Raw genomic sequence first — 23,171 nt, forward strand, 5'->3', positions numbered from 1 at the left:
CACTATATTACACAAACTATAGGGAAACATATGAAGGAACTTTTTGGCTGTAATTAACACATGCTTTCTGTTCTAGTCACTAAGTGATCCACACCTCTGATTGATCATGCTGCCCTGTCAACAAACATGGGTTCATTTTAGTGACTTCTTCTCTCTTTGTTCAGTGTGATGGAACCAACCCAACAATCACAACCTCCTGCCCAGCATTTGGTCTCATATTCACTGTAATCAGATGTTTGTTTTTGCATAAAAAAACATTTCACAGAGCATTGAATTTTAATATAAAATCTACTTTTATTAAATCAACAGTAATAATGGCAGAGCTTTGATAAAAATAAATAGACAAACTCTGCCAATATTTTTAACAAACTCACAAATGGCATCTAGAGTGTGTAGATCAAAACCCTCACACAAGAACTTCATCTTAACCAATCAAACAAACACAGCAGACAGAAAATCACACGTCTCCAAATAGTTTTGTGTTATTCACTAGAATTCATGTATTTTTTTAAATGAAGACAATTAAAATAAATGAATGTCCCTAAATTCTTCAGTCCAAACAGTGCAATCAACCTATAAACAGATTACACAGCATAAACAAATCAACACAAACTAGATTAAATGTTGATTAAATGTTATTTTACATTGTATTTATCTTTTGTGTGGAGTTGTGACGGACAGTGATGATCATAGCTGAACACAACAATAGAATTTCAGGCTGTAACTGACAGGACTGTACTCAATATGCCTGGTACTAGTGTTTCCAAATACAACGTGTGTAAGTGTGTGTACACACTTGTTTGGCTGTTCTTGTGAGAACCCACTTTTGACAAGTAAAGGGAGGCTACTTTTACTAACTGAGGTCATTTAGTCCAAGTCTCAGGGGTTATTCTCAGGTTACAGGTTGGCTGAGACATGTTTGACATTAGGTTCAAGTTGAGGAGGGAAACAGCAGGGCTAGTAGTGTGATACACCCTCCATAACACCATTCTGTGACAAATTTTGTAAACAGATGTTGTAGGAAGTGCTGAAGACATTTGATAAATTACATTTCCCAGAATCCCTCTTAACAATGCCTCTGCATTCAATAAAATATTCATTTGTAGGAGAAACGAGACATGAGGACAGTGATGGCAACAGTCAGTTTCCTCAGTCAGAAACCTTGAGCGTTGCCTCAAGAATCCCAAACTGTCCTACAGCTGCAGTGCATTCTGGTCGTTTTCCTGTTGCTGTGGATGTGTAAACTTGTCTCTGCACCACTACAATTCATTTCTCCCTGCATTAGTGACTGTTGGGTGTAGTAAGAAGCCCCTTCCCCAGTAATTCTCAATTTATGGTTGACATTTTAAATTGTTAATTTTCTGATGAAAAGATAAAGCAATAATAACCAAAACAGAAGAACAAAACACTCTGACATGAAAAAAATGACCAAGAAATGCAAGAGGCACATCACTGTTTCCAACTCACAACAATGTTACAGCTGATATTTCTTTGAAGGATATGGAGTGCGGGTTGAATGTGGACATCACAAGTTTAGTCAAACAAATGTTCATGTAGGCAGATGAGGCAAAACATTATGAGCACTCACAGATGAAGTAAATAAAGCTATTCATCTCATATACTGTATGTCAAGGTCTGGGATATATTAATTGCTACATGAACAGTCATTTGGAGCAGCTGTGAAGACTTGTGCGGTGCTCCCACTCAGCAATGGTGAGGATCACTACAGATACAGTAGATGGATAGATAGATACTTTATTTATCCCCTAGGGGAAATTTATGTGTCCATTACCTCATTGTTGATAATAATAATAATAATAATAATAATAAAACCAGTTAATAATAAATAAACAATAATAATTAGAAAAGTCCACTTCCTCTGGCTGAGGTGTTGTATAGCCTGATGGCAGTGGGAACAAAGGATCTCCTGAACCTCCTGCAGCGCAGTAAGATGAGACGTTTGCTGCACCTGTAGCTGCTTCTCTGTCCTGCCAGAATGTTGTGGAGAGGATGGTTGGTATTTTCTAAGATGGCCTCCATCTTACATTGCATGCGTCTCTCCACAACAATCCTGAGTGAGTCCAGACTCCTGCCAAGCACAAACCCAGCCAGACTTGACAACAGTGTGGAGGGAGTTGCAGCTGCAGTGTCAGGTTGTGAAGGAGATGCCGTAGGATAGCTGCAGCTGAAGCAGTGGGAGAGAGAACAGGTGAGGCTGTCAAACCTGTTGTAGAACAGGTTGAACTCATTGGCCTTGTCCACATCACCTGATGTTGCCTGGCTGTTCTTCTCTTTATAGCCAGTGATGGACCTCATCCCTTTCCATGCCTCTCTTGTGTTGTTGTGCTGAAGCTTCCTCTCTACTTTCTTTTTGTAGTACTCCTTCACCTGCTTTAATCTCCTCTTCAGCTCATGTTGCACACACCTGAGCTTCTCCCTGTCTCCATTCCCACCAGGGTGCTGGGTCTGTACTCTCGCATCAGTCTCGTGAGTGACGTCACATGCGACTTCAGGCTCTGCTTGTGGTTGAATGTAAACGACAATGGCAACGATGTGTGAGAACTCCCTCGGTACATAGTACGGTCTAAGACCAACTGCCAACAGTTCAATATCCCAACAGCAGATCTTCTCCTTCACTGTGATATGACCGGGTTTGCACCATCTATTGTTCACAAGCAGAACCAGTCCTCCACCTTTATTCTTCTCACTTGCTCTGGCGTCTCTGTCCGCTCGTACTGCAGTGAAGCTGGGTAAATCCACACAACAGACAGGAGTGTTGTCGTTTAACCAGGTCTCCGTGATAAACATGAGACTACACTCACGATATGCTCGCTGGTTCTTCACAAGTGCCTCCAGTTCCTCATACTCTTTAGCCAGGGAGTTGAAATTTCCCATGAGGATCGATCGTAGCAATGGCTTATATCTCCATCTCCTAGCCTTTAGCTTAGCCGCGGCTCTGCATCCACGGTACGACTTCTTCAGCTCAGCCAGTATGAGATGTTTAACTCCATATCTGGTAAACTTTAAAGCCAGGAGTTCTTCCTTTGTGTACATTATTTTCGCCTTTGTCAGACAAAACAACGACGTAGAATAAAAACATCAATCAACAAAAAATATACTAATATATACAAATGCATTGCAAAAAACTACGAGCTATGTGGACTTGCTGCCACTTGTTGCCAGCGCATCATTTGAATTTAAATGTAGTTAGCTAGTGGTCCAAGGAGGAACAGAACCATGAACCTGATACAGGGTGTTGGAGGATGTGCAGGAACAAGTCTGATCCACAGTGGCTACCACCTCAAAATTTACAGAATGTGCTGGAAACATTTTGGTGCCAGTCCATGCCTCAGCAGATAGGAACTATTTGGCAGCACGCAAAGGACAAACAGTATATTACACAGGGGCAGTCATAATGTTTTAGCTCATCAGTGTGTCAGTGTGTGTGTGTTATCTGCGGATCCACAGCCAGGCATTTAGTAGGCAGGCGGAGAAGAGCAAGGAGAACTGTATGACTTCTGTACTCCTCCGTTCAGCATTGTGTGTCTCAAGTACTGCCAGCCGGCGACTCATCTTCATCACCTACACAGGTATACAGAGACAGACAGAGTGCGGAAGAAAGAGATGGGAAAAGTGATGGTGAACAAACAAGGAATGAGCCAAATGGGCTTTTCCACTGCCTACCTGTCTCCTGAGGATGATGAACTCAACTGCAGCTCCTCCCTCCTCTTCTGGGCTCCAGTTCTCCATTGCACTGAATAGAGAAAAGAGAGACAGATACATATCATTATTATAAGAACCTATTGAAACTGTAGTGTTTATTATTAATCCTGAATGAAAATTGCCTTTTTGAGGGCTTTATCATGCCTGAAAACTCATGAAACTTTGCAGGTCAGGCATGGCGAAAATGACGATATTTTATGAGTCTTCGCGCGATAGCGCCCCCTATTGTGGTGATACTCTCACTGTGTGTCACCTACATGCACAGAACTTGGTAGGCACATGTATTATGCCAAAAACTACAAAAAACATTATTACAACCCATACCCTAAACCCAACAGGAAATTAGCTTTTTAGATTTTTGTGATTTAAAGACGTCATACTTTAACAAACTCCTCCTTGAAACTGTTTATTATTTTTAACCGAAATGAATCGCCTTTCAGGCATCATATTCCAAAAATCATGAAACTTTGCACACTCGTCAGGCCTTGTGAAAATGTACATATTTTATGCACATGGGTGTGGCAAAATGGCTCTATGTGTCTTCTAGACCATTTCACAGAGGCCCTTTATACCCCAACTCGCTGTAACTCCAGCATGCATTGTTCAAACTGCCTCAAACAAGAGTCCCGGTCTGACGATATCTACATGCCTATATTTAGAAATACTCATAGTGCCAACAAATGGAAACACAAAACATCATGTTTTACTATTTGATATACTCCTCCTAGCAGGTTCACCACAACCACACTGATGCTTTATTGTGAAAATTGTGAGATTTCAATTTTGATGTTTCACCATGAAACAGGAAGTCAGCTCCTTCTAGAGAATTAATCATATTGACATCATATTTCATCTGTCTAATCTCAAGACCTTTGCGATGTTTGTACGTTTTACCTAGATGTATTAAATTTGGTAGGTGTATATCACATTTAGTTCTACAAAAAAGCCTCTTGGACCCATACCCTAAACCCAACCAAAAGTTCGCCATTTTGAATTTAGTGTGCAATTTTGGTGAATCTTTTGGCCATTTCTAGGCATCATATTTGAACAAACTCCTCCTACAGTTTTAATCAAATCAACTCCAAGTTTGGTCAGTATAATCTTAAAACCTTTGCGAAGCTAGATTGCAAAGCTTTTTCAGGGTCATTGAACAGGGTGTCTATGGAGGTGCAGTGAATTTCACCACGACAAAGGAATGTCATGCCTACAGAGCCAACAGGTTAACGGGGAATGCCATTAACACAGCTCTGCACACTGCACTGTCCTATCTGGAACAACCTGGGACATATGTGAGGATGCTGTTTTTGGACTTCAACACAAACATCCCCAGCAGAATGGAGTCCAAATATTGGACCTGCTGACCATGAGCCAGTACACATGCAGCTTGATCAAGGACTTATGAACCAACCATCACAGACAGTCAGGTGGGGGAAACCCACCACTCTTCCTCCCTGACACCCAACACTGGAGACCAGAGTGTGTGCTGAGTAGTCTTCTGTTTTCCCTTTACACATACAGTATGACTGTACACCAACTCACAGCACAAACACTACAATAAAGTTTGCGGACGACACCACTGTGGTTGGACTTAATGGTGATGAGTCTGTCTGCTGGGATGAAGTCTGCAGATTGACAGAATGGTGGAACTGTAGAAATGTGTGGAACCTGCTCCATTACACATCAGAGGAGACACAGTGGAGAGAGCGTCTTCCTTCATATTTCTAGGTACACGCATCTCCCAGGACCTCACATGGACCCTAAACGTCACTTCTCTGATGAAGAAAGCACAGAAGCGGCTGTAGGACAGGACACTAAAAAGAGCCAACCTATCCCAACAGCTGCTTCAGTCTTTCTATCATTGCAACATTGAAAGTATTCTCACCCATATGGTGTTTTTATACTATTTATTGTTTTATATTTATTTATATATTTTGTACCGTGTCTACTTGTCTATAGTTATGTTTACTCTATGTTGCTATGTTTACTGCATGTACCACAGGATACACTTGATTTCATTGTACACTGTGCAATGACAATAAAGTTATTGCATTGAAATTATTGTGGGACACCAGGAAAGTTTCAACTACTTGTCTGAAAGAGACACACTCATGGTGCCATAACATTATGATTCCACAGACTGCATCAAAAGCAACTAACACCCAGGACACACTAAAGATGCAGTGCAGTGATTACTCAGCAGTTTGGGTGGTACATTATGACACAAACATGAGAGTATTTCGAAACATACAGTTTTCCTTTCAGTCACCTTTTCTCACTTTGATCCACACGTGCTGAAACAGGGACCTCAGGCATGACTCTCACTGGTGGAGGCTTCTCTTGGTTGTTAAACCTTAATTCCAACAAGACAGAAAGAAAAACTGCAGTCTGGCACTCCAACAACATGACAGGTAACCGGCAGGGACAATGCAAAGATTTTAGTGGCTAGTGACGGGCGATGTTAGATGACAGATGAAGAGGAGCATGATGAGAGTAGTGGGCAGTGAGTAAATGAAAGCAGATAATGATTGAAAATAGGACACGTCACAGAATTCATCCCTTACAAACATCTGTTGACACCACCAAGCAAGACATTACGATTTAAATCGAAGCAGGTGCATGTTGATTTTTCCACATGGTCTAGCTGGGTAGTTTACCAACTGCAGAAAAGATGATTTCATCATCAGCAAATCTCTACCAATACAAAAAATATTTGACCTGAGATCTGTGTCTGGATCCTTGAGTGATGTTATCATGAATAAGAACATGAAGCTAACAGCTGAGGCATGGACATACTTTCCACAGACAGTGGCAGTGACTTTTCTCTGGTCGTTCGGATGCGCACTCACTTCCACTCAAACTACAATTGAGGGTTTGTGTGGGTCTGGTGTTCCACGCATGCACATTTCCCGATCTCCACTCCAGTTGGTGGCAGAAATGGACCACAATGTTGTTTGCCAACCGCTATAAAAATCAAGATGTAGAAGAAGAGAACAAGAGGAATGTGTCGCCAGCTAACAAGAATAGGAGAACACAGCCAGGAGTTCAACACCATTTGGCTCTTTGTAACTTCCAAAGAGTATTGATATAAATGTGGCTTACACTGGATGTCCTCACACAAACTCTTTTCAATACAAGAATCCATTTTGTTATCTGCAGCATGCACAGTCGGTGCACTTGTTATGTGTATAGTTCTGCGCAGACACAAATTTTAGGCTGCGTGGATGTCCCCATAGTAGTCCACGCAAATTCTGGCGGACGTGGGCGGGTGACAACATTTACACTAAGTGAAACCCAGCAGAAGGTATGAATTGGCATTTACTGGGTGCTGCCAAGGCTAAAAGATCATCTAAGATCAAAATGAATGCAAGACTTGATGAGTGGCCGACAAGGACCCGTGGAAGACAACACATGTACAATAAAAAAAAATAAAATTTTATAATATAAAACATGAAGGGAGCACTCACTTAGTAACATAAGCAAATGTAAAAGTGTCTTTTTTTTTGTTTCTATTGGGAGAAAAAAGTGTGTTTATAAAAAGTGTTTATAAGCCAGACGGGTAGGAAGTAGAGACACTGAAGTTTTAACACAGAGGATTTACTATCTGCACCTGTATGTCTTTCTATATGTGGGTTCCCGGACTTAAAACTTATTTCTGGAACTTTTGACAAAACCTCCCCCAGACCCATAAATGAATAAGATAACTATATTTTTTTCTGGGTTAGCTAACATATTTACATAATACATAATGCATAATGCATATATGTGTGCCTCTAGCCGGCAGAACAAAGAGTAATGTTAATGTTGTATAATTAGCTTACAAACTAAAACAAAGTTCACTGTAGGGTGAAACTTCTACAGTGGCTTCTACAAGGTTCAACATGCTGCAACTTCAGAAAAAAATAAACAACCTTTTTTGTGTTGTGTGTATGTGCATGTGTTTTCTGAAGTTGCAGTGCATTGAGCTCTCTCGGCCAGTGTGGATTTCTGTTATATCAGTAAGAGGGGGTAGGTCAGAGGTTCCAAATGAGGAATGGGTGACTGAACTCCAAAAGGGCTAAACAACCTCCACATTACTCTGAACAGCTTCTAAACAGCATAATATAATTTACTTTTTTAGCCAATTACTTTAAGGCATCATTTCTACATAGATCAGTGCCGGATAATTTAATGTATTGTCTTTTTGGAAGTGAAATAATTTCACTTTCAAGTATTTCTCAATTAGAGATGAATCCTGCATTTTTTGGGATAGAATGAAAGGCTCTTTGGATGCTTTAAAATATGACTCAGACCTGTATTTCTGGCTGACCATCTGCAGGAGGTGCTGTGAAGTCTGCAGGCCCAGCTGCCTGGCTGCCTGCAGCATGGAGTGTGGAGACTGGCAGCCCAGGGGGGTGGCAGGGAAAGGCTTGGTCTGGGGGTCGGTGGTCTGGGTGGAAAGAGGAGCAGTGCAGCTCTGGCGGACATGGCGACCTGAACCTCGACTACAGCCAAGAGAAGTAAAGGGAGTCCAGAGGAAAGGAGGAGGAGGAGAACATCAACATAGGTTGACATTAAAGATAAGAGACAAGGAAAATAATAAGTGAGGAATGTAGGAAAAGTACAGCAGGGAGCAGGCAGGTGGAGGGAAAGTAAGGAAAAGAGGAAGAGGGAAGTAAAAAGACAGGTGGAGAGAACAACAGAGAATGGAGGGTTAGAGGTGAGGATAGGGAGAGAAGGTGGAAAAATACCAATTCGAGAGGAATACGCTAATGGCATACAGGTGCATACAAGAAGTGTTTTGTTTTGTGCCCATCAGCTGCTATGGTGGCCCAAGATTTCAAAATAAGTTTTGGAATTCAAGAAAACTGCAGATCATCCAAAACACAGCCTAAGATGTGAAATAGAGCATAGTCCTTTTATTTGATTCCTTTAATGTGAAAATAGACAACTTATTTGGTTTAACCTTTAAATAAATAAATGTTAATTGCATAATCTAATGGCTATAGAATGACACCATCTGGTTTCCTATAAGGCTCATTTTCATTATGGAATTCTATCTGCCACAAGGCACAAAATTTCTCAGAAAAATGAAGGATTGATTTACAAAGCAAGTGTGCCTGCCATTGCCCAACCAAAACAGAAAGAGAATAGTGCTTTTGTTTTCTCCAGTAGCTCTCAGTAGCTTTCCCTGGGCAGTGGAAAAAGAACAGGAGTAACTGTGGAAACTATCCAACAAAAGAAAGAGAGTCTCGCTGTTGGAGGAAGCAAAGAAGGTGAAGAGGGAGAATGACAGAAACCGAGATAAAAACAAGTGCATCAGACAGGCATTCACTAGATAGAGAGCGCCATGGAAATTCAGCCCTGGAACTGGCTGGTACCGATTTAACAGATAGTTTTACTGTCCATTGATGCAGTGGCCCAACTAGGCTTTGTCTCACGAGTCCAACTATGGAGAGAGCACTGGGATTCGACAGGGTTCGGAGCCGACACTGAATTGGCCTTATTTCTACTAGATCAGTAGCAAAACCTACCATCTACTTATTGATACAACCAGGTGTTTCACTCCTCCTTTATCACAGCACTAGGATCAGGGTTTCTAATTTAAATTAGGATTCTTATAGTTGTTTTTTGCTTTGGGTAGTAGCCAGGCTTTCTGTAACAATACCAAACAATTAGTTTTTTGCTTTGCCTCGACAAGCTGTCGTGTTTAACTTATTTGAGAAAATTTATCAATACATTTGACAATTGACAAATCTTTGAGGTTATTTATCAAGCAAAAATGCCTAACATTTTCTGTTTCCAGTTTCACCAATTTGAGCATGTACATTTCTTCATATTATATCATTGTAACCTGAATCTTATGGGCATTTTTCACTATTGTCTGGCATATTATGACTAAATGATTACTGGATTAATCAAAAAAGTTATGGAAATATTTCTTAGTTGCAACCCTAAATAAATAAAGAACCCACAGAATCTAACCAAGCATTAAATACCAACTTTCTAGATGTGACTGTTCTTCGTACTCAAAGCAACAGACACATTTTGGTCCGCACCTCAAAAAGAGCTGAGGCCAACACCCAGCACTACTTTTAGTTTTCACATCACATAGCTGACTAGCAAGTAAATGTGAGTCAGCTGCTAAGGTTAAATTGTGCTTCAAAGGTAACCTCAAGTCTGTTTTTCAGTTTATTGAATAGTTCACACAGAAGGAGACACAAACAGGAATGCTGGATCGACCCAGATTAACAGTAGCTTTGAAGGCACAGATGTCATATATACAGTCATGGCCAAAAATATTGGCACCCCTGCACTTCTTTCAGATAATGCACCATTTCTCCCAGAAATTTGTTGTAATTAAAAATGCTTTGGTATTGACATGTTTATTTCTTTTGTTTGCACTGGAACAACACAAAAAAACGGTCCAAAATGGACTGGAGAAAATTATTGGCACCTTTCCAAAATTGTAAGAAATAATAGGATTTCAAGCATGGGATGCTCCTTTAATTTGTATTTAAACTCACCTATGGCAAGTAACAGGTGCTGGCAATATAGAAATCACACTTGCAACCAGTTTAAATGGAGAAAAGCTGACTCAACCATTGTGTTGTGCATCTGTGTGTACCACATTGAGCATGGAGAAAAGAAAGAAGAGCAAAGTATTGTCTGAGGATTTGAGAACCAAAATTGTGGAAAAGCATGGACAATCTCAAGGGTGTGTAGGAAAGCCATTACGAGGAAGTGGCTAAAACTAGAAAAACCCACGGTAAATGAGTGGATTGACATCATTTATGACATTTTTAAGATGGAAAGAATTACCTTTGCCATAAGACTACAACAAGGTGTGTTTTTGAAAAAAATTGGAAAGATGGATTATGTATGTCACATCGGTAAGACCATCTTTTATCTAATGTTAAGTTTTATGTCCCTTTCCCTTTTCTTTTTTCTTTCAACCCTTTTGTGAAGGTTTTTTAGTATCATAAAGGTGCACCCCAGCATTCCTGTTCTAGGGAGTTTAGTTCTTATTCTGTATTTTATAGAATTCATCTCTAATATATTTTGGTGGAAGGACCAATCATTCATCCCTGTATTATTTATGGAATCGCAAATATACTGCTGTGTGATTCAGTTGTAGTTTACAGATGAATGGTGAATTGTAATGTTAATGAACATGTGAACCATGTAAAATCATAATAAAAAGAGAATTTTAAAAAAGACAAAGCGCTGGAGAGCTCTCAAGTGGCCAGCAATGAGTCCAGATCTAAATCCCATAGAACACCTGTGGAGAGATCTCAAAACAGCAGTTGGGAGAAGGCACCCTTCAAATCTGAGAAACCTGGAGCAGTTGGCAAAAGAAGACTGGTCCAAAATTCCAGTAGAGAGGTGTCATAAACTCATTTATGGTTACAGGAAACGCTTGATTTCAGTTATTTTTTTCCAAAGGGTGTGCTACCAAATATTAAGTTGAAGGTGTCAATAATTTTGTCCAGTCCATGTTTGGAGTTCTGTGTGGAATGATATCAGATTTGGCTTTTTTTCTCTGTTTTTTGTGTTGTTCCAATGCAGACAAAAGAAATAAACATTGAATACCAAAGCATTTTTAATTGCAATAAATTTCTGGGAGAAATGGTGCATTATCTGAAAGAAGTGAAGGGGTGCCAATATTTTTGGCCATGACTGTAGCTATAGTAAAACTCTGGCTTCACCTGGAGATCCTGTGAAAGTAGAGCAGAACTCTGGCTCTCCCTGCTGTTAACAGACAATAGAGAGTAACTGCAGGAGGAGACAGAAAGCCCCCACAGCCATGGACTTTTGGACCCCACTGTATATGTTTAAATACACGCACATGCGTGCACACACACACGCGCACACACGCATGTGTGTCCAAATGTTCTTATTCACTTATATGCATGTATGCGCTCCAAATTTCTGTTAAGTGAAGGAAAGAAATTCTGACACAGCATTTGTTGTAGAATCATAGTTAAATAAACAGAACTGATTTGCTCCAGCCGAATCAATGCTAAATAGCAGGAAAAAATTATTCACACAAACTACATGGGTAATCTTACAGTACTTACGAGCTTGATGGATGTCTGGGCACTGCCAGAGCCTGTTTCAGCTGGGTCGGTGTGCTAGGCGGCGTCCTGCCAAAGCTTTGGTCACTGTAAGATCTCCGTATGGGACTCTGTCAAACAGTTAGAGACATATTCAGCAGACAGGTTTCTTTAAAGGTGTAATACATCTGTAGAGCTTTGAAAGAAGCAACACCTGCTCTTTACATTGGTAATTTAAAAACAGAAAATCCTGTTCTTAATATGGACCAATTCTGAAGGGAGGGGTTGTTTTAGTTTCATAATTCTGCTAAAAACTAAAGGTAAATTGTTATTTTGTTTATGTTTCAATATATGTCCTGTAGCCATTTGACACAGACCGAAGACATTCAGTCTTTATTTTGTCGTTTGTCATCATCAGGGCCTTGGATTGCTGCTTTGATCCCTTGAAGTTTGCTTATTGTCCAAACAGGAGTGCAGACGACGTCATCTCCCGTTTAATACACATCACCCTCTCTCACCTGGACATCAGCAAGGGGAATAACGTATGCCCGCTTTTTATTGATTACTGCTCCTGTTTCTAATACCCTTGTCCCGCACTGATCCCTGAGCTCAGGAGCCTGGGGTTGGGCTCTTCACTCTGCCCCAGACACAGACCACAGGTGGTGTAGGCCGGCACCTGCACATCCAGCACATGCACCCTCAGCTTTGGTCACTTTTCTCCCTATACAAACATGATTGTACTCCATCACCATAGTGAAATTCGCTGATGACATACTGGTGGAGGGGCTGATTAAGGATAACAATGAGAGAGCCTAGCGGAGCAAGGTGGAGGGGATGGCATCATGGTGTAAGAGCAACAATCTAGCCTACCTACCTCCCTTCTGATAGACAGATCTGCTCCCTCAAAGCAAGAACTGAAAGCAGGGAGATTCTTCCCCAAAACTATGTGAGCCATGCTGTCAGCTTTCGCTGCGTAGTTGTTTGGCTGTACATAATGGCTATAGGAGGTCTAGTTTTAGCTGCTTTTATTGCCGTATTTGCAACGTTTTAAACTTATATTACCTTATTTATATCATTTTTAATAGCTTTTACATTTGAGGTTGTGTGTATTTCTTAAGATGTAAATGATTGGTTGTTGTGTTCTCTCCCTCACTCTTGCTGCCTGTTGCTCCCTCTGGTGCTCTCTCTCTCTGTTTCTCCTATGGGAGTGAAGCACCTGATGTCAATTATGGATCCTGACATAAATGGAGGGACCTGAGGAGTGGAGAGCGCTGCTGCTCATTTGCCACACGTCTGCGAACTGCTTGAGGGGTGGACTCTCCTCCCCATGTGGTTTTCGGTTTTGTTGTTTTAGTTTCTTATGTTAGTTTCTGGCTTGGAGATCACTGGTAGTTCAGTTATCGGTTTGTGTTTTGGTTTAGTTTGGTTCGCGTTAGGCAGTTGAGAGGGGAGTACCTGATTGTGACTGCCCATGGAGTGGCTGGTTTAGCTCCTCCTCTTTTTTTGTTCTTTTTGGCCGGGATCTCCATCTCTCTTTTGTTTTCTTTAGTTTTCTGAGTATGTTTTTTCCTGTGTTTAAAATAAAAAAAATTCTTGTTCTTGGCATCTCTGTCTGGCATCCTTCATATGTTCCAGTCTCCAGTTGAGCCTGTTTTCTTAGGGAGGCTGTAACAGGGTGTTTACAACTTTTTTTCAAATAAGACTGGGTGTAAACCTGGACCATGTATGGATGCCAACCGGGGGCTTAGGGCAACACCTCAACCGAGCTGCTCTGGATTCCTGGCTGCTTGGAAGCTGCAGGGAAGTGGAGCATTTCCAATGCACCTTGCCTCCATTACAGCAAATAAACTCCTTTCATTAAATGTATCATTATTACTAAAGGAGGCAGAGGACGGTTAAAGGAAGTGTTGTATTTGTATTAATAAGTAATACAGTAACTTTGACACAGCAAGCGACTGGAAACAAGACTTCATACTTACAGAGGGAGTTCGAAATAAAGACCTGTCTCTAATACAAGTCTGTTACGTTCTGGAGTTGAGGTGAATAAAGGCTAAACTATTGCCTATGCTGTGCTACAGTGCAGACGTGTTTTCCTCAGCTCTCTGCTTTCTATATGCTATGTGCTTGCATTTTAATTTCCTATAGGCTACTTTTCCAAAGAGAACTATAATTACTGTCTTTACCAGCATTAACGAAAACCTCTATAGTGGATTTGCTGAAAATTTACTTCTTGGACACGCTCCCAAAACAAACTCACCTACTACTCCAGCCTGGCAAAGCTTCTCTAACCGGCAAAAGACAAATAATCGAAAACCCTGCAAAATCGGTAAGATGCTCGGATTGTGAATGACTTATTGAGAGGATAATGGAGCTTGAGAAGAAGATTGAAATGCTTTATCACATACATGAGAGTGAGCAATACAGTGAGCAAGGCAGTGTGGTTTCCAGTTCCGGCAAATTATATTTATAAAGATTTATATTATTTTTTATTGTTTTTCTGTTGGTAAAAGTGGTACTGCAGCCTAAACGATAAGAGATTATGGCATGAAATTTGAAGGGCTGGTACAGATCCCTGCAAGTACCTCGGACACCAAGAATGACCCATGTCCACCAATAGGTGGCACTATAAATGAGGACGAAGCGTTTTGGCCTCTGACTCCCAAACCATACATGGCACATTCAAAAACCTTATATGGGCGTGTTCAGTGAAAGTAGCTGAAACTCGTGACATAGGCCCATTTGCGTCTGTAAAATATTTTCACAAAATCATGAAATCTAACTCCTCCTCGGCATTGAGTCCGATTGGCATGAAACTTGGCAGATAGAATCTTGAGACGATGATGACAAAAAGTTATCAAAGGATTTGCATATCACCAAAACTTTGCACACTAGTCCAGTCTGGTGTAAATTTCGATATTTTATGGGTCTCCCCCATGGTCACAGCAAAATAGCTCAATAGCACCACCTATTGTTGCACAAATCACACAGGGTTTCACCTACTTGCACAAAACTTGGCAGGCACATGTACCATTTCAAAACCCAGAAAAAACGTATTCCAACCCATACCCTAAAACCAATATTTTGCCGTCAATCTGCAATTTATGCGATTTCAAGACGTCATACTTTAACAAACTCCTAGGGAATTCATCCGATCGACTTGCTGATCGGTGAGTGTCATCTTAAGACCTTTGTGAAGTTAAATTGCAAAGCTTTTGAGTTTTCATCATAGGACCCGCCCGCTACAGCGCAGCGAATTTCGATCCTTCGCCCTGAAAATTTGACTCTCTTTCATTCCAATACAAAATCTCCAAATGACCCCAAAGTTTCTGTGTGTGATAACAGTCCAGCCCTGAACACACTTTTATGCTCCAATTTTGTTATACTCATAGCGCCTCCTTGTGGAAACAGGAAGTGTCCAGTTTTACACTTTCATATACTGCGATCGTATCTTGACCTAGACATGGTCAGGAAATGCTTAACAACTTGATGATGCACAATAGTGAAAACTGTGACTTATATCCTTCCCCATGAAAATTCAAATCGCTATAACTCCACCATGCACAGTCCATATGGCCCCATGGCTCATAAACATGATAAGAGTTTCCCCCTGAACAGACCTATGTGTATTTAGTTATACTCATAGCGATATGATTTTCTTTTTCTTTATTATTTCCTGGCCCTCAATAAAAGGGTCAGAAAATAATTTGTTGAAGATGCTGATGCTTCATGGATGTCAATTTTAAGTTTTCACTTAAGGACGTGGCTCTGGCAGTGAGTTACATATGAACCAGGAAGTAGCTTAATGTCACATATTGTCCAATTCCAAGATCATTGTTGGTTTATCCTCATCTTCAGACGGGTGCAACACTACACTGAACAGCTTTTGAGTATTCATTGGCCCGTGGTGGCGCGGCAAACTTCGATCCTTCGCCATCAAACTTACTACCATTACTATACTATACTTTGTCCAATCTTCTCCGAACGTGGTCACAGTATGCTTTAGACCTAGATGATGCTTTCCTGTGAAAATTGTGAGTTTCAGTTGAACGGTGTGGACTCTGGACCACATTCAATTTTGATGCATGATGGACTCTGCTCTGCCTCTGATCTTACTCTGATCCTCTGCTTCCACCTTGCGGAACGTATTTGAGAATACAAGGAAAAATCCCCAATCTTCAGTGGCTTTAACTCTATTGTATATTGTCCAATATTCCCCAAACAGGAATTAACTCTTGTGTGACAATCATTTAATTTACATGACATTTTCAGTGTAAAGTCTGATACTGAGCCTCATGTGTGCTCATTGCTTGGTCTCTGGCTCCACCTAGTACGATATGATGTGCAACCGCTTCAAATGGTGTGCTGCAAGCATTCCTTCCATTCCTTACGTTACCTCTTTGCGACTTATGTCTGTGTCTGCACATGACCCTTCAGTCTCACGCCCTTTTAAAGGCATTTTAGGGCTTTTACCTATGCTTATTAGGGCCAGCTGGCACACACTTTCAATTTACAAGGAGATTTGCATTCATCAATCTAAGAACACAGGTGTGCACAATTCTGCGGTTTAAGAACACATTCATGAATCTGATGTAGATTTTCTTAATTACTTTCTTAAGAACAACTTAGGAAAGAATTTAAGTAAGTACAAAAGACGATATTGGTCAATGAGCCCCATTATTCTCAAACAAGTTCCAAATCATAACCTTACAGTAACATGTCATCAGGCTTTCACTGTGCTTGATATACACTTATTCTAATTTTGATAAGACCGCACTGGAATATTCCTATAAATATCTTCAACATACTGTAGATCATTGTTGTTTGTTATCTTACAGACATTTCATACATTCCAAAGTTGCTGTTTGGTGATATACTGCACATAAGAACGATGACCTTTGTGCATCTTCTCATTACAGAAGAAGGTACCTGCGATGTTTCTCTTAAGAAGACCTCTCCAGATGGACTCTCCCAGCATGGTTCTAGACCCAGAGGGCTGCAGATTATCGGTCTGGACGGGCTGAACAGAGGTCTGGGGCTCATATCAGGGGCTTCTGTGGGTGATGAAAGAAGACAAGATTTCACTTTCATGCAGCACTATGTTTTGGTTCTTAACTACATGGATTTGATTTTAATTTTGGAAAAACCAACATAAGAAAACCAGGTTTCAACAACAGAATTAAGAAATCAAGTCCGGTTTGTTTGGTCAAGCCTAGACAATGAATGAACATACTCTTTATTTACCAAAAGCAGCAATGATAGCAGATACTGAATTACAAAATAAAATGATAATTAAAGATAACCCTTGGATTAATACAGTATTAAAAACCTGGCATGACACAGTAAAATTATGTGGCCTAGGTGATTCATCTAAACTGATATGGTGGTGTGCTTACAAAACGGAATTTATTCGTAATAGATCTGATGATATATTTTGAAAATGGATCACAAAAGGCTTGAATTATTCCACATTTGTTCACAAGGGGGTATTTCAGAGTTTTAAAACCATTGAGAAAAAAACATTGTCTGGAACAAAATGATTTCTATAGATCCCTTTAAGTTCGGCAAATCCACAACATGTAAAGAGAAGTGGAAGGAGAAGGAAAATTTTAACATTTTTCCTTGTCGTATGGTAATTCATAAACATATTAATAATGTAATTGGAGTCACCATTCCCTTTAGAATGTGATACTGTACAAATGGGTGACATCTCAGGCCAGGGTGGACTATCAATGATGAGAAACTGATCTGAATATTTCTGGCAGCAGGCAAAAAGGCTGTCGCAAGGAAGTGGCTAAAATCAGACCCACCCACCGTCCACAAAACCTCTGGAAGAGCTTGGCTGTAAAATGGTAATCAAACATACTACAAATTTTTTTCTGTTTGCAACGTGCACAATGCTATGTGAATCTACTTGCAGTAATATTATATAAAATGTTGAATGTGAAAGGAATGGGAAAAAAGAACATATATATTCCACAAAAACTTGAAACCTTTATCAAAAAACAGAGCAAGTAGGGCCCAGAAGAAAAGAACAAGAACGTGAAATGATAGCAATATTAATAATAGTGATAGTGGCGGCAGTAACAGCAATAGTAATGTAATGGCAACTGTAGTGCTCCTACTGATAAAAATAGTAATAAAAGCTAATAACATTAATAATCATCATTATTAATTATAGTAAATTTTAGCAGGTTTAGCAGCAGGTGTTAAACAGGATCATGGGGGCAGTATGTGGTTTGCAGTTGCAGATCCAGACTCTACAGCTGCAGCTCTGGAGGCAGAAGGAGCTGCGGAAAGTAACAGGAAGGAGATAGAGAAGGAAGAGAGAGAGGCACACAGCCTGGGCATTTCATGGGCTTGAGGGAAAAAACAAACAGTCAGAATGATGCAGTGATACTCAGAAAGTTGAACAGAAAGAACAACCTGGACTGTAATGTAGTGAGTTTACTGATTTATTGCGATCAGGCCCACCCACCGGTGGTAGGATGGCAACAGGTACAGAGCCTAAGTTTGTAAAAGAATAAGAAGTTAACTGAAAGTTAAGGCATAAAAATACGTTTTACGTTTTGAAAGTTAGAGAAGTTAATAGGGACAAGAGAAGAGGTGATTTTATGTCTAATCGCATCTATTTTATTACTGAAAAAGTCCAGAAAGTCATGCGCTGTAAAGGGGCAAGCAGCTAAGAGATGGCTGCTGCTAAGTGAGCTTAGCTACAGTCTCAAAAAGAAATCTATGATTGTGTTTATTGTTACTGATTAACTGAGAGAAGTAGGCTGCTCTAGCAGGGGAGAGAGCAGGCTTGTATTTTAACACAGAAAGTAAAGTTCTTCAGATTTTGATTTGTGCCATTTACGCTCCAATCTCCTGCAGGCCTGCTTCAGGTCTCGTGTTTCTTCAGTAAACCACGGTGTAGCCCTCTTTAACCGTCTGGTTTTTAGTGGTGAGAGGAGCAACTGAGTCCAAGAGGTTAGACAGAGCTGTGTTTAATTTACTAGTACAAATTTCGATGGAATCAGTTGCTACAGTGACGGGAGCGAGGGCCTCCAGTAGTTTCTCAGCAAGAGCAGCTACAGTTACTGGACAAATGTGTCGTGTGGTAAATACATTTGAGCTAGTAATGTTTGGACATGCTAGCAAACTTGATAAAAAAAAAAAAAAAGTCATCAGAGATTGCAGAAGTGACAGGAGAGACAGTCACGAACTCCACGGGATAGGATCAAGTCTACAGTGTTGCCATTGCAGTGAGTTGGTTAAGCCACAAACTGGATGAAACCAAAAGTGTCAATAATTGCTTGAAAGGCTTTACTTAGAGGATCCCAGGCCTTATTCAAGTGAATATTAAAGTCAAAATAATTAGAATGTCGTCAGTGTCAGTGAGAAGAACTAAGATAAATTCTTCTAAGAACTCTGAATAAGGGCTAGGTGGTCTTTAAAGTACCACAAGATGAAATGGTCATAGTCTGACATCCTGGTGAGGGCTAATCTTAGCTGATGAAGAAGATTTCAGTATAAGAGCCTCCAAGGAGTTAAAGGTCACTTCCCGTTTAGTCGTTAACCTGAAATCTGAGTCACAGATTAAAGCCACACCCCCACTTTGCTTAGTGGCTCGAGCAGCATGTGCATTAGTATAATCAGGTGGGGAAGCCTCAATAAGAGGAAGAATAATATTTGGTTTAAGCCATGTTTCACAGAGACTAATCATATCCAGGCATTTATTAGTAATTTTCAGTAAATTTGGAAATATTTCAAGTATTCTATGGAAATTTATGGGAATTAACTGGAAATTTGAGGTAATTTAAACAAACTGTATCATATCCATACATAAATATAAACATTTTGTTTTAAGCAGACATCCATGCAAAATAATACAATTAAAAAACATGACATTTCAACAGATTTATTTGAGTAGATTTTTTTTTTTTAGAACTTTACAATCAATTCTTTCATCGAACAACAAAAACATGAATGTTTTATAAAATATTACTCATTCCCCCTCCCCCACCCAATCAAAAAGTAAAAAAAATGTTCTGCATTTTTGCCAAACCCTTTCAGGCAATGGCCTCTTCCTGGGCCTCATTAACATCCTCCATGTTCACCTCCTCAACATCCAACTCCGACTCCTCCTCTTCAGTGTCATTGTCCCGCCTTGTTGAGGATGGCTCTGTGTCAGGCTCAAAGAGCCTTAGGTTTGCCCGAATGGCCACCAGTTTTTCCACTCTCACATTTGTGAGCCTGTTGCGAAGCTTTGTGCGTGTATTCCCGAACAGTGACCAGTTGCGCTTTACATGACATTTTCATTGTACAGTATGATACAGAGCCTCATGTGTGCCTATTGTGTTGTCACTTGCTCCATCTAGTGGTTACAATTAAAAATGCATATAAAAATGCTGTACATCTTTTCTGCAGCCACATGGTCTGTGTAATTAATCTTAACCCGTGAGTGCAGTGTCCAGCGGTTGTTATGATGTATGACTGCTTCAAATGCCGCGCTGCAAGCCCCCCGAGGTGCGCAGGAGTGCAAGGGCCCGTTATTATTATTAGACGTATTATTTTTGTTATTAGTCTCATTATTGCTGTTATTTGACATATTCCCTGTTGTCTTTTTATTACTATTGCTCTTATTATCATTCTACATCTTTATGTGGAATCTGCATTTCTGCTGTATTCTATGGTCTAGACCCGAGATAACTTCTGTTATGATTCGGTGTTATATAAATAAAACTGAATTGAAACTTGAAAACTCTTACACTCACAATACAGTACATCACTCAGTCTTTGCACAGCAGTTTCAAAACACTTTTGGGAACCTACCTGTGTATGTCAGCCTATCGGGGACCTGCATAGTGCAAGCAGGTGAGTGCTCCTCGGGCCACCTCATGGCCTCACCTACTTCCTCCACAAACTGCTGCTGCCTTGGGCCAACACTCAGGTGCTCTGGGACACGCATGTTCTTGTTGATGACCTCCATGAATGCCGCATCACGACTAGGGACCTGGGACATTTCCTATAGTTACAAAGTGAAAGCCATCATCATATGAAAACACCTGTACAAGCAAAAATTTCAAGTTTAAGCATAAATAATTATTTACTTAGTCAGAAATCCAGAGTATCTTTCACTGACATTATAAAGCATCCTCCTCATTTGTGTTTTCATCTTGGTTTTATAAGTGCTTTTAACACCTGACTGAGGAACACTGAGATGCAAAAAGATTTCAAATGCACCTGCATAAGTAACTCTAAATTTTAATGCATGCATCTATTTCATGCAATGAAATAACAATAAATAATCAAATAAATAGGAGTGGCCAACAGGAAGGAAGGTTAGGCTAATTGTTAATACAACGTAACAGACATCTAGGTGGTGGGTGGGACCATGGACGAGAAGGATGAGCCATTAATATATGATCACATACTTAAAATGTGGCTATAGCATCTTGAAATCCTTCTTTATTTTGCTTTTTCATCAGATGACGTAACCATGCTTCAGAGAAAAGGTTAACAATCTCTCAAGTACCAATTAGCATTGGGAAGGTTCCTTTTTCTTTTAAAAATGAATGGATTATACATTCCAGAAATATACAGTCCAGAAATGTGCTCTCAATATTCATGTCATATTGTCATATAATTCTTCTCAAAGTCAGGTTGCAGAAAACTTTCAGCTTGGGTCCTTGAAGTTAGCTTAAGGCTGTTGATTTAATATTATTTTCTTATATTTGTTTTAAAAAAGTGTATAACATATATTTGATATTTTTTAAATTAACCCCCCCCCCCCCCCCAACCCACTCTATAATAGACAGCATTCACGTTTCGTGGTCAGTACAGTGCAATGCTGAGGTTCGCTGTCTTCTCCTTATGAAATTTTACTCCTCTGGCTTTAGTATGACTATGAGCCCTCACTGCTCATTGCCAGAGCTGATTGCGTTGCATATATCAGCTGCGACAGAGTTCATCATGTCCCATTTTCATCTTCAGAGTGGTCTCTGGGTTTACTTTCTTAAACATTACTAAGAAGAAAATGTCTTAAAATTTAGCGGTCATGCAACCACAGCTTTTTAGCATAGGGGCCATACCATGACTAATACTGTAGATCAACTTCTTCACAACTCGTTTTACCTCGCATTATCATCGCAACTTTACAAAGGAAAACCTTAAATGCGTTGATCCAGAGGCTCATTATTGACAGCGCCTGCGTCGTTGTCAACAAGTCCCAGTCAACAGTATTTTCCCGCAGAGCAGCACGTTACCCAATATAGCCGACTAGCGAACTAAGGTTAGTTAGCTAGCAACAGGTTGCTGCCGACAGCTAACAAGAGGTCAAATTTCAAACCTCCTGACAGGACACAGTTCTGAAGTCAGTAGCATCAGATGTATGTGTAAAAGCAAGTACGAAGTAAAACAACTCAATAAAGGTTTACAAACCTTGATTAGGGTGACTCAGTCACTGTCTAACAACTGGTCTGCTTGGCTAACAACTTGTACTTCCAACTCTTATGGTCAGAATCCTTCGGAATAAAAGTGTCCTTCAGAATAAAAGCACCATGGGGGCAGATGGTATCTCGCGCATGAGCGAAGGTGAGCTGCAGCAGTGCGTAGCGCCGACGTGATGCTCGCTCTTGCTGGACTACAGTGCATGTTCGTTAGAATTTTGTCCGACTTCCTCCGGTGACCAGACCGTCATCACGTCACATGACATTAAAACCTCGCGGGAGCAAGGCCGCAGCAGTTGGATCTGTTTTTTTTTTTTTTAATGCTTTATTATTTAAAACATTTTCCATGTCATCTTATTAAAGCTATAAAACATTGAAAATGGAGGAAACAATCTCAACTTCTGAAATAAAATAACATAAGAAAAACATCCTAAAAGGCTGTAATAAATCAAGAGTTATCGTTGGCATTTTCTGAAACTTAAAGTTTAAAAAGTTAGTTAAAAAATATTCAGTATTCTTTTCTCCTTCTTCCAGCCATTTCCTTCTAGATCTTACAAAAACTCCTTTTGCCTTATCTTTGTAAACTTTCTATAATTCTAATTGTAATTTTGTTAAACTATCTTTATCTTGTTGACATAGATGTTGCTTTCCATATATCATAATAATTTCTTTAATTATATATCCTCTTTTATTCGTTCAGCATTTGCTATTTGCTCTCCCCCATGAATAGCCAATCCTCTGATTTTATATTTTATAAATTCCCAGTGTCCAGTATATGATTTCAATACCTTAGCCTTAGTCCAACTTTCATTAATTATTATTTTAGCAGCATCTATATGTGGATCCCATTAAATTATGTTGTTTGATTTCCAATAACTTGTGTTGGGTTTCTTTCCTCCCACTGTCTTATTTAGACTTATTGATTTGTAAATAAGCCTTTGATAAGTGAGTACAGATGGCTCAATATATACATCCGTTACCTGTTTTT

At 40.0% G+C, this 23,171-nt stretch overlaps 1 protein-coding gene across 2 annotated transcripts; it reads right to left on the minus strand.

Moving 5' to 3' along the window:
- Nucleotides 1–269: 269 nt before the first annotated feature.
- LOC130181996 (mitochondrial fission factor) lies at nucleotides 270–22,404 on the minus strand. Of its 2 annotated transcripts, XM_056396501.1 has the most exons (8): nucleotides 22,176–22,403; nucleotides 20,568–20,760; nucleotides 16,683–16,807; nucleotides 11,781–11,887; nucleotides 8,013–8,204; nucleotides 5,990–6,073; nucleotides 3,685–3,754; nucleotides 270–3,582 (listed from the first exon to the last, which is right to left on the minus strand). In XM_056396501.1, exons 2-8 carry the CDS (start codon nucleotides 20,755–20,757, stop codon nucleotides 3,451–3,453), a joined length of 900 nt encoding a protein of 299 aa, XP_056252476.1. In that variant the 5' UTR covers nucleotides 20,758–20,760; nucleotides 22,176–22,403; the 3' UTR covers nucleotides 270–3,450. The 2 variants fall into 2 exon arrangements, with proteins under 2 accessions (XP_056252476.1, XP_056252477.1); XM_056396502.1 differs by lacking the exon at nucleotides 5,990–6,073 and having other exon boundaries at nucleotides 22,176–22,404.
- Nucleotides 22,405–23,171: the final 767 nt, after the last annotated feature.

Source organism: Seriola aureovittata, chromosome 15 (genome assembly GCF_021018895.1).
Source record: "Seriola aureovittata isolate HTS-2021-v1 ecotype China chromosome 15, ASM2101889v1, whole genome shotgun sequence".
Lineage (NCBI taxonomy): Eukaryota > Metazoa > Chordata > Actinopteri > Carangiformes > Carangidae > Seriola > Seriola aureovittata.

What these genes read in the sequence shown, in the direction of transcription:
- LOC130181996 (XM_056396501.1), bottom strand. Translation starts at nt 20,757, where the DNA reads ATGTCCCAGGTCCCTAGTCGTGATGCGGCATTCATGGAGGTCATCAAC. An exon ending in CGATAGGCTGACATACACAG is followed by an intron (nt 16,808 to 20,567) that starts GTAGGTTCCCAA and finishes CATCACCCACAG; the next exon opens with AAGCCCCTGATATGAGCCCC. An exon ending in TCATCATCCTCAGGAGACAG is followed by an intron (nt 3,583 to 3,684) that starts GTAGGCAGTGGA and finishes ATACCTGTGTAG; the next exon opens with GTGATGAAGATGAGTCGCCG.